The 17,527-nt window shown below is 48.2% G+C and overlaps 1 protein-coding gene across 1 annotated transcript in view; it reads left to right on the forward strand.

Annotated features, from left to right (window-relative positions):
• Positions 1-17,527, forward strand: part of LOC147724096 (desmoglein-2-like) — a 396,529-nt gene that overhangs the window by 149,873 nt on the left and 229,129 nt on the right. Inside the window, exon 3 of the mRNA XM_086965676.1 lies at positions 16,613-16,741. Coding sequence (XP_086821802.1) covers positions 16,613-16,741 — 129 coding nt within the window. The remainder of the gene's footprint in view (positions 1-16,612; positions 16,742-17,527) is intronic.

Consider the following 17,527-nt stretch of genomic DNA (forward strand, 5'->3'; position numbering starts at 1 on the left):
GAAGAGGTAATGTCTGTTGATAATGTTGAGAAACTGGATAATCCCATGGGCTTGATGCTTAAAAGCTCCAGAAGAAATAAAAAATAGTGTAGAGAACAAGCAGCCTAACTGATTACTCCTATAGATATAGGAGTAATTCCATGAATGGGATTTGAAATCTTGTTACACCATTAATTATGAATTCAGGAAATGTGGTTGCAAAGAGCATTTAATGTGTATATTTACAGAGTATGCCCAGTCTTAATTAGAAGCAACAAAGGAATTAATTGATGGCAAATTAATCTGATTTGAGTTTGGGTGTGGGTCAAGCTGACCATGAATAAAGGCAAAAAAAGTCAAGTAATTGTGAGAAATATTGATTTGAAGATTTACTCATGGTCTATGTATAGCATCGTACCCAAAAGTATGTTTGAGAGAAAGTGTACTGGATTGAAATTCTCATGGATATATTTACTGGCAGAGGTTGGGGAGGGGGTTATTTATCATGGATATGAAATAGATATTCTTGTTTTTGTAATACCACAATGTTTCTTTTTAATGCACGTCTTTTTTTTCAAATTTAAATTTTAAATACACATTGTAATCAACAGTTGTAACTGAGTAACCATCCAACATGAGGTTTTAACTATGCAAAATATCTTTGAATGAGAATTAAACAAAAGTAAAAGACCAGTCCTATTGCACAGAATAATATGCTTCCCCATGCTCCCCTGTTTAGAATGCTTGCCTTTACTATCCATTGCCTCACAACACTCATTGCTTAGCCAACCACCCCGTGGGTGAGTTAGTCCTGCCCCGGTATTCCCTTCTAGGACCCCACACCTTATCAAACTTTCTTGTACAGCTGCATGCTTTGTATACAGATTTCTCCACCAACACGCACCAGCCCATATTTCAAATCCACTTTTCAACTTTCAGAATTTCCTGGGCTGCCCCACAGTCTAACAGTGTCTCTCCTGCCCACCATGTGGGCCATATTACACCATAGTAAGTTACATTTTGGTACAGTCTCCTCCCCCTAATCCCTGCTGAGATGTGAAGTCTCATTCGTTCACTACTAGAAGCTGAATTATCTGGTCATACAATTTCAGATCTGGAAGTGCATACCCCTGTCGTAGGCGTTCCTAGTCAGGTACTATAGCAGCTATCTCTTAATCAAGTCAGTTGCCTTGAAAAAATCGTCCTTTTTAGGTCTCGCAGAGAGACCTATTGCAACCAAACCACAAAGCTGACTTTTACGATCCGGATTTGTAGAAGTGCTTGTGAACGCGCTTCTTTCCCCCTGCCTTGCTCTTCTAAGGCCCCCCTTACCATTTGCTTGATGGCCGTGACTCTCATTTCTGCCCAGCCATCTGTTCCACAGCCTTACTCGGATTTCTCCTCTCCCTCCCCAGCCAGCTTCACCCAGGCAGTGTTCCCTCCCACCTTTCCTCCTCTGTCCCTCTCTTGCATGTTATATATATGAGACATGTTTGATGCTTTTGTTAATTTTAATTATTTAGCTTTACTGCGCGCAAACAAATGAATATGTCCCTCTGTAATACAACTGCCTGGTGCTCATGAAAAGTGCTCTGATGTATTCGGGTCGAGCTCTTCCTGCCTTTCACTTACGGAAACACGCACACCAAATTCAAACAGCCAACAGACTCTCTCTCCCACCCCCCCACACTCCCAGTCTCTCTTGCATTCACGCACGGCAACACGCACACCATAGCTTCTCTCTCATTCATCTGCACGTTCTCCCACCCCCCTTCTACTTTTATGCCCGCTTTTCTCTTAAAACATTTTAAAACACAACCAACAGCCCCCAGACTCTTTCACATTCACGCACACCATCTGCTTCTTCCTTCTACCCTCTCTAAGGTCCAGCGCGCACCTTTTGCTGAACCCACCCCCTTCGTCTGTAGCACAACAACATTCAGACGTGCACTCTTTCCAAGCATACCACTTCCTGCCTTTCAACTCGCGGCAACACGCACACGCACTTCTCTTACATTCATCTGCCCGTTAACCCCCCCCCCCCTTCGCAAGCACGACAACATTCAGCTGTAGTAATTTAGAACGGTAAAATTAGCAAAGCACCAAAAGACAATTTTTTAATGAATTTCCTTTGTTTTCCAACACTTTACATTATCTAACAATTCTAAAACATGGAGAATATCTCTTTTTGAAATTTTTAGGAGATAGTTACTTAGGGTAAAAATACAAGGATACTGCAGTTGGTTAATCTCAGTTGTAAAGATTCTAATCTGTTGTCGGACATCCGCTGTGAAATGTAAATGTGGTGCGAAAATGCAGACCACTGCCTCTCACATCCAGCTGCACGTTCTTCTACTCCCCACACCCCTTACCGCTCATGCGCGCTCTACGCTCTCCTTTTTTACGGCTCGCCCCTTTCCTATTCCGCAGGAATAGGAAAAGAGCCCTAATGCAGCCAAACCATACTTTCTGCCAAGGGCTCTCCAGCGGATTTTGAGAAGTGCACCCTCGTGCACGAGCTTGCCGCCTGCCTCCACATCAAAGTCATCTGTTGCTTTGCGCTCGGCCTCAGGCCGGCATTTCTCCGCCCCTAATTATTCACTGCATGGCCGGCCGGCACATCAAAGGCTGCTGCTCCACATGCGTCTCGTCACCCTTCCTCCATTGTTTTCACTTCTTTCACGGCCGCTCTGTTTTGCGCTCTGCTTTGTTTACTTTCAGGTTTCTTCTCTTGATATAACTTAATACTGCAGCCTGCCTTTCTCTCACAGACGACCAGCCTTAGTACGTGCGCTCTCACTCTCCAGCTCCGCTTTAGATTTCCCATTTACTTTCGCTTTCCTTGTTTCAGGACTCTTTCTCTCCTAGCTTTACTCTTTGCTATCTGCCTCAGTGTCACCCGTTGGTATTCATTTCTGCTACCAATACCTCCTCTACTATTCCTTCTCTGTGAAGTGGCTCTGTGCACTTCTGTTAAACCTTCTGTCTGCAGTTTCTTTCCCAGCTCCTCTCTTGATATAACTTAATACTGCAGCCTGCCTTTCTCTCACACAGACCAGCCTTAGTGTGTCTGCTCTCACTCTCCAGCTCTGCTTTAGATTTCCACACTTCTTAGTCTGTTTCCTCTGCCCCTTCTCTCATCCGCCTGTAACGCTGTCACAGATATTCAGAGCGGTTAGTGTCACATGCATGGATTGTATCTGCGTGCACAATGTTATGTTTTTGGATTGTTACTAGTTGTGGCAGCATTCTCTCTGGGCTTAGTTGGTCACACTAGTCTTGAAGACTTCAGTGGTTAGTTTCTGGTATCCCCCCGTTCATATCGTGCACCACCATTTGTCTGCCTAGCCCTAGGCATCAGTCTTCAAAGGCTGCAGCTCCCCCGCCTCCCCCCCCCCGCCACCCCCCCGCCACAGCAATGCCGAGAGCCTTCTTTTTTTTCTTCTTTTTTTAGGTCTCGTGACCTACAATGCGCGCAAGCGCATTGAGGGAACGAGAATTCAGGTGGCCAAAATCCTCTTCAAACCACCGGCTTTCAGCCGCGGTTTTCTTTAAGTTCACGTGAATCACGTGATTAAACATGCACGCGCATCGGCAGCATTTCTCCTGCAGGCTCGCAAAAGGCTCTCCTCCCTCCCCACATCAAAGGCATCAATCACCCTCCCACAAGCTTCCCCAGCGCTGCCCCGCCCCCTGCTTCACAGCCAGGCCATCTGTTCCCTGCCAGACATCTCACACCTCCGTCACAGCATGCCTGTGTACTTCAAAGGCTTATCACTTCGCACGGCCGGCCGCAGGCTGTGCAACCAGAGCACTTCAGTTGGTGCGCAGCCCCCCTCCCAGCACTGCCTTGTTACTCTCGGCAGCCGTGAGTCCCTAAACACTTTTTTTATTTAATTAGCAGCAGCAGCATTTCTCCTGCGCCAGGCCACATCAAAGGCTCTGTGCCACTTTCACCCACACAGCAACACTTACAGACACGCAACGCCACTCACACCCACGCAAGCCCACTATCATCCACACTCACCCATGCAACGCCATTCGCCCAAGCAACACCACTCGCACACGCAACGCAACTCATCCACGCAACGCAACTCATCCACGCAACACAACTCATCCATGCAACGCATCCACGCAACCCCACTCATCCACGCAACCCCACTCATCCACGCAACCCCACTCATCCACGCAACCCCACTCATCCACGCAACCCCACTCATCCACGCAACCCCACTCATCCACGCAACCCCACTCATCCACGCAACCCCACTCATCCACGCAACCCCACTCATCCACGCAACCCCACTCATCCACGCAACCCCACTCATCCACGCAACCCCACTCATCCACGCAACCCCACTCATCCACGCAACCCCACTCATCCACGCAACCCCACTCATCCACGCAACCCCACTCATCCACGCAACCCCACTCATCCACGCAACCCCACTCATCCACGCAACCCCACTCATCCACGCAACCCCACTCATCCACGCAACCCCACTCATCCACGCAACCCCACTCATCCACGCAACCCCACTCATCCACGCAACCCCACTCATCCACGCAACCCCACTCATCCACGCAACCCCACTCATCCACGCAACCCCACTCATCCACGCAACCCCACTCATCCACGCAACCCCACTCATCCACGCAACCCCACTCATCCACGCAACCCCACTCATCCACGCAACCCCACTCATCCACGCAACCCCACTCATCCACGCAACCCCACTCATCCACGCAACCCCACTCATCCACGCAACCCCACTCATCCACGCAACCCCACTCATCCACGCAACCCCACTCATCCACGCAACCCCACTCATCCACGCAACCCCACTCATCCACGCAACCCCACTCATCCACGCAACCCCACTCATCCACGCAACCCCACTCATCCACGCAACCCCACTCATCCACGCAACCCCACTCATCCACGCAACCCCACTCATCCACGCAACCCCACTCATCCACGCAACCCCACTCATCCACGCAACCCCACTCATCCACGCAACCCCACTCATCCACGCAACCCCACTCATCCACGCAACCCCACTCATCCACGCAACCCACTCATCCACGCAACCCCACTCATCCACGCAACCCCACTCATCCACGCAACCCCACTCATCCACGCAACCCCACTCATCCACGCAACCCCACTCATCCACGCAACCCCACTCATCCACGCAACCCCACTCATCCACGCAACCCCACTCATCCACGCAACCCCACTCATCCACGCAACCCCACTCATCCACGCAACCCCACTCATCCACGCAACCCCACTCATCCACGCAACCCCACTCATCCACGCAACCCCACTCATCCACGCAACCCCACTCATCCACGCAACCCCACTCATCCACGCAACCCCACTCATCCACGCAACCCCACTCATCCACGCAACCCCACTATCACCCACGCAGTGCCACACTCACCCAAGCAACGCCACTCACCCACGCAACCCCACTCACCCACGCAACCCCACTCACCCACGCAACCCCACTCACCCACGCAACCCCACTCATCCCCGCAACCCCACTCACCCCCGCAGCGCCACTCACCCCCGCAGCGCCACTCACCCCCGCAGCGCCACTCACCCCCGCAGCGCCACTCACCCCCACAGCGCCACTTTCACCCACGCAGCGCCACTCACTTAAAGCCACTCACACACACGCAGTGCCACTTTCACCCACACTGTGCAGTGCACAATAGGTCTCGCAGTAGGAAAGTTGGAGCTATTGGCTTTGTAAATGACAAAGCCCTTTATGTTTTTAAAATGAAAACAAAAATAAAAGGCATTGTTATTTGCAATTGTAATAGCTCAAACTTTCCTACTGCGAGACCTATTGGCAACGCCAGTGCTTGTTTTAGTTAAGAGCAGAAAAGTCCCAGCAATTGCTCCGTTTTTCACCGTACTTGCACCAATGCCGAATACACCATGACTTCCCAGACTTGCATGCAGAAGACAGCATTATACTGGCCTGGGTTCTCATCAAGTATTTTACCAGAAAAGTCCCAGCAATTGCGTCTCCTCTGTGCACAACCCTCACCCACCCTCAAACACCCTCACCCACCCACACACCCTCACTCACCCACACACCCACACACCCTCACTCACCCACACACCCTCACTCACCCACACACCCTCACTCACCCACACACCCTCACTCACCCACACACCCTCACTCACCCTCACACCCTCACCCACACATCCCACTCTCACACACCCTCACACCCCCTCAACCTCACACCCCCTCAACCTCACTCACCCTCACTCACCCTCTCACCCTCACTCACCCCCACTCACCCCCTCACCCCCACTCACCCCCTCACCCTCACTCACCCCCTCACCCTCACTCACCCCCTCACCCTCACTCACCCCCTCACCCTCACTCACCCTCACTCACTCCTCACCCTCACTCACCCCCTCACCCTCACTCACCCCCTCACCCTCACTCACCCCCTCACCCTCACTCACCCCCTCACCCTCACTCACCCCCTCACCCTCACTCACCCCCTCACCCTCACTCACCCCCTCACCCTCACTCACCCCCTCACACCCCCTCACCCTCACACCCCCTCACCCTCACACCCCCTCACCCTCACACCCCCTCACCCTCACACCCCCTCACCCTCACAACCCCTCACCCTCACACCCCCTCACTTATCCTCACCCACCCTCACTTATCCTCACCCACCCTCACTTATCCTCTCACACCATCACACACCCTCTCACCCTCTTACCCACCATCACCTCACCCTATCACCCTCACATACCCTCACATCCTCACTCACCCTCAGACCTCACCCCCTCACCCTCACACACCATCACTCACCATCACACCCTCACACCCACATCCTCACACACCCTCACTCACCCTCACACCCTTACCCCTCTCACAACGCTAACACCCTCAATCACCCTCACACCCCCTCACCCACACACCCCCTCACCTACACACACCCTCACCCACACATCGTCACACCCTCACACACCATCACACCCTAATCCTTACACACCCTCACTCACCCTCACACCCTCACAATACTCAAACGCCACCCTCCAACGCCACCCTCCAACGCCACCCTCCAACGCCACCCTCCAACGCCACCCTCCAACGCCACCCTCCAACGCCACCCTCCAACGCCACCCTCCAACGCCACCCTCCAACGCCACCCTCCAACGCCACCCTCCAACGCCACCCTCCAACGCCACCCTCCAACGCCACCCTCCAACGCCACCCTCCAACGCCACAGCACCAGTCAACGCCACAGCACCAGTCAACGCCACAGCACCAGTCAACGCCACAGCACCAGTCAACGCCACAGCACCACTCTGCACCACTAAAGGCCACAGCACCACTCTGCACCACTAAAGGCCACAGCACCACTCTGCACCACTAAAGGCCACAGCACCACTCTGCACCACTAAAGGCCACAGCACCACTCTGCACCACTAAAGGCCACAGCACCACTCTGCACCACTAAAGGCCACAGCACCACTCTGCACCACTAAAGGCCACAGCACCACTCTGCACCACTGAAGGCCACAGCACCACTCTGCAGCACTGAAGGCCACAGCATCACTCGGCAGCACTGAAGGCCACAGCATCACTCGGCAGCACTGAAGGCCACAGCATCACTCGGCAGCACTGAAGGCCACAGCATCACTCGGCAGCACTGAAGGCCACAGCATCACTCGGCAGCACTGAAGGCCACAGCATCACTCGGCAGCACTGAAGGCCACAGCATCACTCGGCAGCACTGAAGGCCACAGCATCACTCGGCAGCACTGAAGGCCACAGCATCACTCGGCAGCACTGAAGGCCACAGCTTCACTCGGCAGCACTGAAGGCCACGGCTTCACTCGGCAGCACTGAAGGCCACGGCATCACTGAAGGCCACGGCATCACTGAAGACCACGGCATCACTGAAGGCCACGGCATCACTGAAGGCCACGGCATCACTGAAGGCCACGGCATCACTGAAGGCCACGGCATCACTGAAGGCCACGGCATCACTGAAGGCCACGGCATCACTGAAGGCCACGGCATCACTGAAGGCCACGGCATCACTGAAGGCCACGGCATCACTGAAGGCCACGGCATCACTGAAGGCCACGGCATCACTGAAGGCCACGGCAGCACTGAAGGCCACGGCAGCACTGAAGGCCACGGCAGCACTGAAGGCCACGGCAGCACTGAAGGCCACGGCAGCACTGAAGGCCACGGCAGCACTGAAGGCCACGGCAGCACTGAAGGCCACGGCAGCACTGAAGGCCACGGCATCACTGAAGGCCACGGCATCACTGAAGGCCACGGCATCACTGAAGGCCACGGCATCACTGAAGGCCACGGCATCACTGAAGGCCACGGCATCACATCTTTGCAACCAATCAACAACAACTGGTACTAATATGTTCTCTCAATGTTTTAAGCTTTATTAGAAATGTTACAAAATAATGTTAATATTTCACTTCTGCTCTTGGATTTTCATCACAGTAAAATACACTGAACATAATCTTCCCATAAGTTATTTACAAAAGTTTAAGCTATTGCCATTATACATTACAATAACTTTTATTTAAGTATTAATTATTAAAACAAAAGCCATTGTTATTTGTAATATTAATACTTCAAAGTCATGTAAATACAACACATATCGCATTAGAATGCTATAGGTGTCACGTTTGCAAAAGTTAAAAATATTGTAAATGACAAAGCTAGTAATTTCCCTTCTTTCAATACCAACACATAAATAAAATATTTGTCATTTGCCATACCAATACCTCAAACTTTCCTAATGCGAGACCTATTGCATTTCAAATGCTTGTTTATACATTGTGTTTTGCAGCATATATAGAAACTAGGGGAGGGAGATATGTTTTTGCAGTGGCAGTCTGCCCACTAGTGAGATCGCTAGCTTCTGCCTGTCCCTCACATCTGATTTGTATTAGTCTTAGTACCCTGTCTATTTTACATTGCTGGTACTCGGCTGGGTCCAGCATCAGGTATACTCACAAGTATGAAAACTCCTCGTGTCCACTGTATCTGGCACTCCCAATCCACCTGGTGAATGCCACAGACCTCCCTTAGTTAGTGTGCAGCCTCAAGAATCTCCAGAACCTCTTCAGAGGCACTTGCACTCAGTTTGCAAGAGGTTTGAGAACCAATGCAGGAGGGAGAGCAGACATACCTGCCTTGTCCCCTGTTCCGGCTCAGATTCTTTGGAAAGCTCTCCATTGACCTTAACCCTCGCAAGGGTTTCGCACTGAGGAGCCTAATCATGCCATACATTCTGTCCCAAATCTGAATCTCTATAGTGTCGCTATCAAATATGGTCCTCTGTGGAATAAAATGCCTTTTCGGTGTCTAAGGCAGGAGTTTTGCTGGTTCTCAAAAGGTTTTGCTTCTGGCCATGTAGCCAAATAACCTTCATAGGTTTTGTCTTGTGGACCTTTGGGGGCAAAAGAAATAGTTTGTCCGGGGCTATCAACTTGTATTTTGCCAGGAGTTTCACTTTCACGTTTAGGTGAGCCATTGGCTTGTAAGAGACACTCTGCTCTGCTGGCAACACCTGCCTGATTTATAAGTACAATCTTGGCTGTTCGAAGATCGCTCAGGAGGCACTCCATCTGCTGTGCTTCACACCACATATGTAGGAGCAGGCCTGTAATCTTTCCTGCCAAGCATTTGAAAAATTTGGGTGGAAACTCATTAAGGCCAGAAGCTTTCACCTCTCTTTATCTATCTAATGGCTTCTCTGACTTCTTGAGCTCTAAAGACAGTCTAGCACCATTTTGTTGTACTCTTCTAACACTGGAGTTGGGATATCGCCAGAAACCTCCTGCACTCCTCTGCTGTTTCCACCATCTTGGTTCTAAATAATTCAGTGAGATGAGCCACAAAGGCTTCACCCATCTCTGCCATGGCCACTGCCCTCGACACTGCCCTCCTCGCCTCAACCTCTCTCCCGACTATACACCAACAACTCATCTCTACGGGCTAACTATGCCAACAATCTCCCTGCTCTATTTCCCTCTTCATGGAGCGCTATACTGGATAGCGCTATATTGTACATCAGCCTCCTCTTCCTCTATTCTCCTGTATTGATCCCTCACATGCGTGATCCGGTGTGTCAAAGCTGGGCTGGGGCTCGCCAGATTATCAAACTCCCACTGGCATAATTTATGTTTGAGGCCTACTACTGTAGCTGTAGTCCGTAACTACCTTGGTATACTACTGTTGTTTTCCCTGCTATTTTCGAGATCAGGAGTTTCTTGGCACTGTCCTAAATACCCTCCCACCACAGGTCCTGGACTAAACTGATGTGCTGTTTACTTTAAAGTAGTGTTCTGTTGCTGATCCTAGAAAGCATTTTGTGCACCAGTCCGTAAATTCCCATGGATCAAGATTCCATTCAGTTTCTAGTTTCTCAGAATCTCAACCCCTCTTGTTCCATGGGGTCAGCAGGTAATCTAGCCTTAATATTGTGCCAGACACACCCTGCATATAGGAGTACTGTCTAAAATTGCTTTGTGTCTACCTCCACATGTCCATCAGGCCCATTGTCTTTCAGTTGCATTGTGTCCACAAAGGTCTGCAGGCATGTACCCCTCCCTTCGCCCCTGGTCAGCCGGTCCCACTCTTCTCATCAGATTAAAGCCCCCGCCTACAAGTCATGTCCTGTACTCCAGATAGCCAGTCTCCTAACTTAGTCAGTGTGAGTTTTGAGATCTGGTGGAAGGTACCACTAGACCTCTGCTAACTTTCCCCATTCCAAGTGTCGTCGGTGCTGCAAAACAACCCTCTGAACTATCTATGTTTTGTGGACCTGAAGCAGGAGAGATCATAAAGCCAGGATTCGAACAACCTAAGGCCTGGTAGAGGGCCCAGAGTGTCCCAGGACTTTATATCCACCCGTTTCCAGTAAGGCACAGTTGTGTTCTACCAGGTGAGGCTCATGTAGCAGGACGATATCCGGATTATGTCTATTTAAGAACTGTGACACCATCCCTCCTTTCATCTGATTCCAGGTCATAAAGGTAATTCCCTCTTCCCTATACATGGAAACTCATGTACCTTGGGTGTCTCGTATACTGCGTTCCTCTCCCTCACCAATTCTTCCAATGTATCACACCATGTCGATGGTAAACTACCCGCCTCCGCTCTACTATAGTCATATCATCTTCATCCCAGATCCTCTCAAGTCTTGGCTGATGAGGGGTGACACCCTGAAACTGGTCTTAGGATGCTTGTATCCGGTCTGGGGAGAACCTGACCTGGCAATTCGGGCTGGACTGTTCCCATGGGCAACAGGGTCAAGACTGATTTGCATATGGCTGGGTTTAAACTGGAATGGCATGGGGAGCAAAAAACGATGGATTTAGGCCCAGGTCACTGTACTGGGGTGAATGTTTGACATTGATCCGCATTCTGCCCATCAGTTGTTCTTTTTGCGACTCAAGTCCAGTGTCCTAATTGTTGATGGCCGTCCCTCTTTCTGCCCCCTCCCCTCCAGGCTCTTTGATCTACCTGTCCACTCCCACCCACGTTTTTGTTCCCATCTGGTTGTAATCCAGCAAGCCACTCACAAGTCTTCATCGTTTGCTTGCTAAAGAGCCAGGAACGACCTTCAACAATGATGTGTAGTTTTGCTGTAATGGTCATATGCGTTGGTTATTAAAACCTGGAACTTTGCTCACCACTGAAGAAGCAACACAAACTGTGATTGGCAGAACAAAGCTTGCCCTCAACTGTCGACACAGCAAATTCTGCTCGAAAGTTTGAAAGACAGTGTTTAGCAACAGAAGCTTCTTGAAGACTACAGTGCACACTAGTCCCAGGCACTCCCTCCACACACTACAAATGTGATCTCAGAGGACTGTCTTGCTGTTATTGGTGCCGAGGTTCCCTGCTTCCAGCATTTGCTCTGTCTCCCAGAAATGGACAGGAACCCTGCGCTGAGCTCCTTCAGCTGGTTTCTGGGCAACCCAAGCAAGCTGCTTGAACATGCACATTGTGCAGTTGCTGAATCAGACCATAAACAAATCTCCCACAAAGACTAATCTAAAATAAACAAATCCTCAGAACGACGACTAGTAGTTGTGCAGTAAAGCCAAACCGTAACAAATCTAGGAGGACCTGCAAGCGAAACATGGGCAGCGAAAAAAGGACAATCCTGGGGTGCTGCGAGGATGAGGGAGCAAAGTAGCGGCTGGATGATGAACTTGCGTTTCATTTTGACGCGAGTTTCTGTGTCGCAATTCTAAAGCTGAAAGCAAGCCAAACCAAAAAAAGAAATGGAACACTGACCAATACATTCATTAAGAATAGAATAAGGGTACATGTAACAGTGGAGGTCTGCATGGGAGGAAACCAAGCAATGAAAGGAGGGATAAATACAACTAAGTGACCAATAAAAAACACACATTTACAAGAGGCACCACAAAGAACCAGTGGCAGCAATGCGAATGGACCTGGGTGTGCACTTTCCCCACAGACAAGATACAGCAGTCTTGAAGAGACGATGCCTGCGCTGCCTAGGCGCGACCTAAAAAGGCTAATGTAGACTCTTCAATTCTCAAGAACTACTAGCCCAATTCATTGCTTCCACTTCTAAGTAAGCTGTTGGAAGGTCAAATTAATAATCAGCTGACAGACTACCTTGAAGAAAACAAAATCTAGATCCACCACAGTCTAGGTTCTGATGTGAACACAGCACTGAGACTTTCTTGGTTGCCGCAATAGACTCCATAAGATGTTCTCTGGATGTCAACACTCCATCTATGATTGTGTGTCTAGACATGTCCCTAGCTTTAGACCCTATGTCACGTGCTAGGTTTCTTCAAAAGCTGAACGAGAAAGGCATTTATGGAACAGCCTTAGAATGGTTCTAAGACTTTTTGAAAAATAGATCTCAAGTCTTCTTGTTGAGTGCTTTCAAGTCGCGGACCATGGGGATGGACAATGGGGTCCCTCGGGGATCCTGTTTGAGCCCCACCTTATTTAACATATATGTGGCCTACCTTGCAAAGATCATCAAATCCTTTGTTTTTGAAATGTTGTCTTTATGCTGACGATACTTAGCTGGTCAACTCCTTTGACAAAGACGCAAAGTGTAGGATCGCTTCTCCACAGGGATGAAAGTGATAGCAGAGTGGAAGTCAAATAACTATCTTCAGTTAAATACAGAAAAGACAGAGATCATGCTTTTTGGGAAAGTCCAACAACTCTAGACCCCTGATTAATGGCCTTCTGTACTAGGCAATGCCCCTACTCCCAGTTAGGTTGCAAAATATCTTTGCATTTGGCTAGACCAAGCTCTAACAATCAAAGAGCAGATCCTTTCCACAACGGGTACCTGCTTTTCTATGATGCACCTACTGAGGAAAGCACTTCCTGTTCTCCTGCTTGCGGCTGGGAAACCTTGGTGCAGACTCTCATTGTAAGCAGGCTGGACTATGGTAAAGACGTTACTGTCCAAATTACAGGTCGTACAAAATACAGCAGTACGCCTCATTTGTAATCTTACCTCGAGATCTGCTTCTACCTCACTTTCAATAATGCTACTCAGGCTACCTGTCAAATATTTAAAGTCTGTTTAACCCAAAAAGCTTTAATGTGGAAAGGTCCTCGCTACTTATGCCAGAAGCTTAAACTTTATTATACAGTCAGGAGGTTGCGATCCATGGATAAAGCTTCACTTACCACGCTTGCATACGCTGGTCAAGGTGCTATGGCAGGTCTTTCTTGTATCTGGCCCCACTTACTGGAATAAATTACTATTTTATATCCATACGTGTACTGATTACATCAAATGGAAGAAATTACTATAGACTGATTTGATTTAAGTACGTGTTATGCACCTTTTTTGTTGCCGATGTCCTCATTGCCAAGATACCCCTACAGGCGGGATTTGTGCACCATACTAAATTAAACTAACCTAACATACCAAGGTCTTAATGGATTCATCATGTTCAAGTAGATTTGTCACTGCTGTATGTACTCTACTTTTCCCACATTGGCAGGTAAAAGAGAGATGTCTACTGCCACAGTATTGATTTTAATATCCAAGGCGTCCCTAGAGTCTTTGATAGCTGGTTTCTACTCCTTAAGTATGGGGTCTCCTGTCTCTCCTCCCCCCACCCCCAAGCACATTCCAGGTTCTGTTGTGGTCTCCACTTTCAGGGAACGCCCTCCCCTAAATGCATATTTATCCATCCTGTTAGATTGCTTAGTTTTGGGAGGCTTATTATGCACCACGGAATTGCCCTGTGGAGGCGACAATCGTATAAATACCTGGGTATGTCTGCCCCTGCCTTAAGCTACACCTGTGGGTTTATAGGCTCTCCCGGTGGGCAGGTTGTCACTCGTAGGTACTAGGCCTCCTCTAATGGGCTTCCTGCCCTGGTGGCGCAGTATTTAGAGCCGGCCTGGACCAGATTTTCTGCACCTTTACCTCCTCTGGGGTTCAGTGGGGGAAACCTTTTCCTTCTCCTCGCCCCCGCAAGCAGTCGCGATCACCAATGTCCCCAGGTTGGGTCCTCTGCTCTTGTGGGTTTGCTGCACCTCTTTACAGAGGGGGCGTGGCTTCCTTGGGGTCTCCATTTCTAGTTTAAAATAGCAGAGGAAAAAGCGCTGTATGGGGACATGATTGTGGGGGGTGTCTGTCCAGCTCCTGTGGCACATCTGCTTTCGTGGTAAAAGCCTCTGGTCCCCTCTGCCGCAAGGACCAGGCTGAATGACTGCACTGATGTAGCTCTGCTTCGGGCGATTAACGTCCCATGCAGTCTCCTTCTCACGCTGCCAGAGGCCAACAGCACTCCGACTAGGGCTCAGATAGCTGCTAGATCCAATTTTCCTCAACCGAAGTGACAGCTCCTTGCTTCAGATGATTATGGTGCCCAAGCCACGGCTCATTGCCATAGGATTTCTGACTGGAGAAAAAGAAGGGATTGTTATTATTGCAGAGTGGACCACCAATATTTGGTTAGATGCGGCAGTACGATTTACAGATTGTCTTTAATCCAATGGCTCCCAACCGAGAGCTGATGGAGGATGAAATGAGTGTTGATGACATTCTTGGTGGTACGAAAGGGGTGTTCAGGGAGAAACCTGGGCTACTAAATGAATATGTTCATAAAATAATTGTCTATCGTGGGGCTGTGCCAGTTAAGGAAGGTCCCTATAGTAGCTGGGAGGAGGTTAAAAATGCTTGATTCCATGCTAAATGAGAGAATTATGGAAACCGTGGAAGATTCAAGTTAGGTTTCGCCGGTTGTGATTAGTAAGAAGGCTGATAGCTGGTTGAGATTGTTTGTGGACTTGAGAATATGTCACTGATAATTTTCCCTTACTCAACATTAAAGAATTGATCTTTTTGTCTAGTGGTGACATATATTTTAGCAAAATTAGATTTAAAGAGTGCATGCTATCCGATTTGTTTATATGAATACCCTAAGAATTTTACTTTGTTTAATACTATGCAAAGCACATTTAAATTTACGCTAATGCAGTTTGGAATGTCATCGGCAGCAAGTGTCTTCAGTAGATGATGGCTGAGGTTATCAAGGATTTGTCCAACACCATCAATTTTCAAGATGATATAATGGTATAATAGCACAATCAAGTTCTAAAACAGACTTTAGACAGACCCCTTGAGGTGGGCCTTACTTTAGCCAAAGACACATTATTTCGGCTGATTGGGTGAGATCTAAAAGATTTTCTCGATGCCATCAGATCCCCTTGATCTCAATACAAAGACCAATTAAGGTCCTTCATGGTTCCTATTGAGATTTATTCGAAATGTATTGAAAACGTTGCTGCGAAAACTGAGGAAAGGGTGCATGTTCAAGTGGGATAGGTTGAGGCTTTATGGCAGATTCCATTCATGGATTTTGACGGCATTTTCTAGTGTTGTAGTTAAGGTTTTGTATTTTGTAGTGAAACGTTTATTTGCATTGGGGAGGATCTATTGGTGGTCTGACCAGTTGACTGGCAAGATGGCCATTAACTGGATGTGGTACTGTGCTAGCCAAAATATGCAGGCACTACCCTCGGTTGCAGGAGGTTGTTTTAGGAAACGATTTTTAAGTTGCCACTTTTAGATAGGAAATGTATTTGGAGGGCATGTAGATGTCTTTCAGCCAGGATTTATTCTCCAGAATTTCAAAGCTTGTTGATGTTATGAAAGAATATAGAAGGTCACTTTCAAGTGTTGTTTTATTCCTTTCTTTACAGAATACACTACGCTAACATTTCCTAGCCAAATGGCGAATTTCAATATTTTGTAAATGAAAAATTATAAACAGGAAGCCATACCGTGTGGTTATCTTTCTGTTAGGGAAGTCCACCGGAGGCTAAAGTTTGTGAGTATATGCATCAGTCTTTCAGTTTATATCCAGCTCTTCCATGGTGGAATCTGTTATGGGGCACAGGATGCCACTTTTCAATTCGAAGCCAATGTGAAGTATAATTCTATGTAGGCAGGTGTTGTGGTTTCATAAACATTGTTAGTAGCTTTCCTGTAATGATATATTGAAATTGCGATACTGTAATGCATAATGCTAACTAAGCGTCATGGTGATTATTTGAATGTTTAAAGTTTTTTGTTGTTATAGGTTGTAAGAAGAGCAAAGAGTCCTCTATCCCGGAACAATGTTTTTGCGAGACAAAAACGTGAATGGATCATACCTCCTGTAAGCATTTATGAAGAGCAGGATAATTCCAAAAAGAATCCAATTGCAAAGGTAAATAGAATAATCTATGCTGCATTCTTTTTTCTTTTTTTTATCTGTACTGATTCTAAATATCTGCTGTGTGAAAAAAACAAATGGCTGGGTATTGTCTCCGACATAGTTGATGCCACTCCAAACATTTTGACACCAGTATCTGAATGTGGAACATTTGATCGAAGCAAATGCAGTCTGTACTAAAAATATCCTTTGTGCTTTTTAAAACTGCTGATGGTTTTTTTAAAACAAAAAAACTAAACATCACGTTTCTGCTGAAATGGAATTATTTTTTATGTGACGTTATCTTATCTCTTCACCTTATTTGCAGTACTGAAGAACCCATTGTATCTCAAAAGATTTCTCAAACACATGGCCAAGCTAGGTGATCTCGGAACTGGAACACCAGCAACCCAGGCTAGTTTTGGCCTAGTTGGGTCTTTTAAGTCAGGCATTTAGAGGGGAAGAGATTGCAAGATGTTTTTTTCGCTCACTGTGCACTGGTACCAAGCTGCATCTAATTGAAGAGACCTAGGAAGGCAGAAACCGATCTTGGGTTGCTTGTTTGCTGGTTCACTGATGACCCGGCTTGGTAGTTCAGGCTGGACTGGCCTCATTGGATCTGGACCCAGGCTGAATTTCACATGGCTGGGTCTAATCTGAGGTTGACTAGTGCGCTATAAAGCAATGCAGTGGTTTGCTACACTGAGCAACTGGCAGTTGCTAGATTATTTAATAGATTTCATCTCTGCACTTTTAGTGTGTTTAAGGCACATTTAGAACAGGAGATGTTTGCTAGGGCAT

This window comes from Lissotriton vulgaris, chromosome 4_1, assembly GCF_964263255.1.
Source record: "Lissotriton vulgaris chromosome 4_1, aLisVul1.2, whole genome shotgun sequence".
In the NCBI taxonomy this organism is placed as follows: Eukaryota; Metazoa; Chordata; class Amphibia; order Caudata; family Salamandridae; genus Lissotriton; species Lissotriton vulgaris.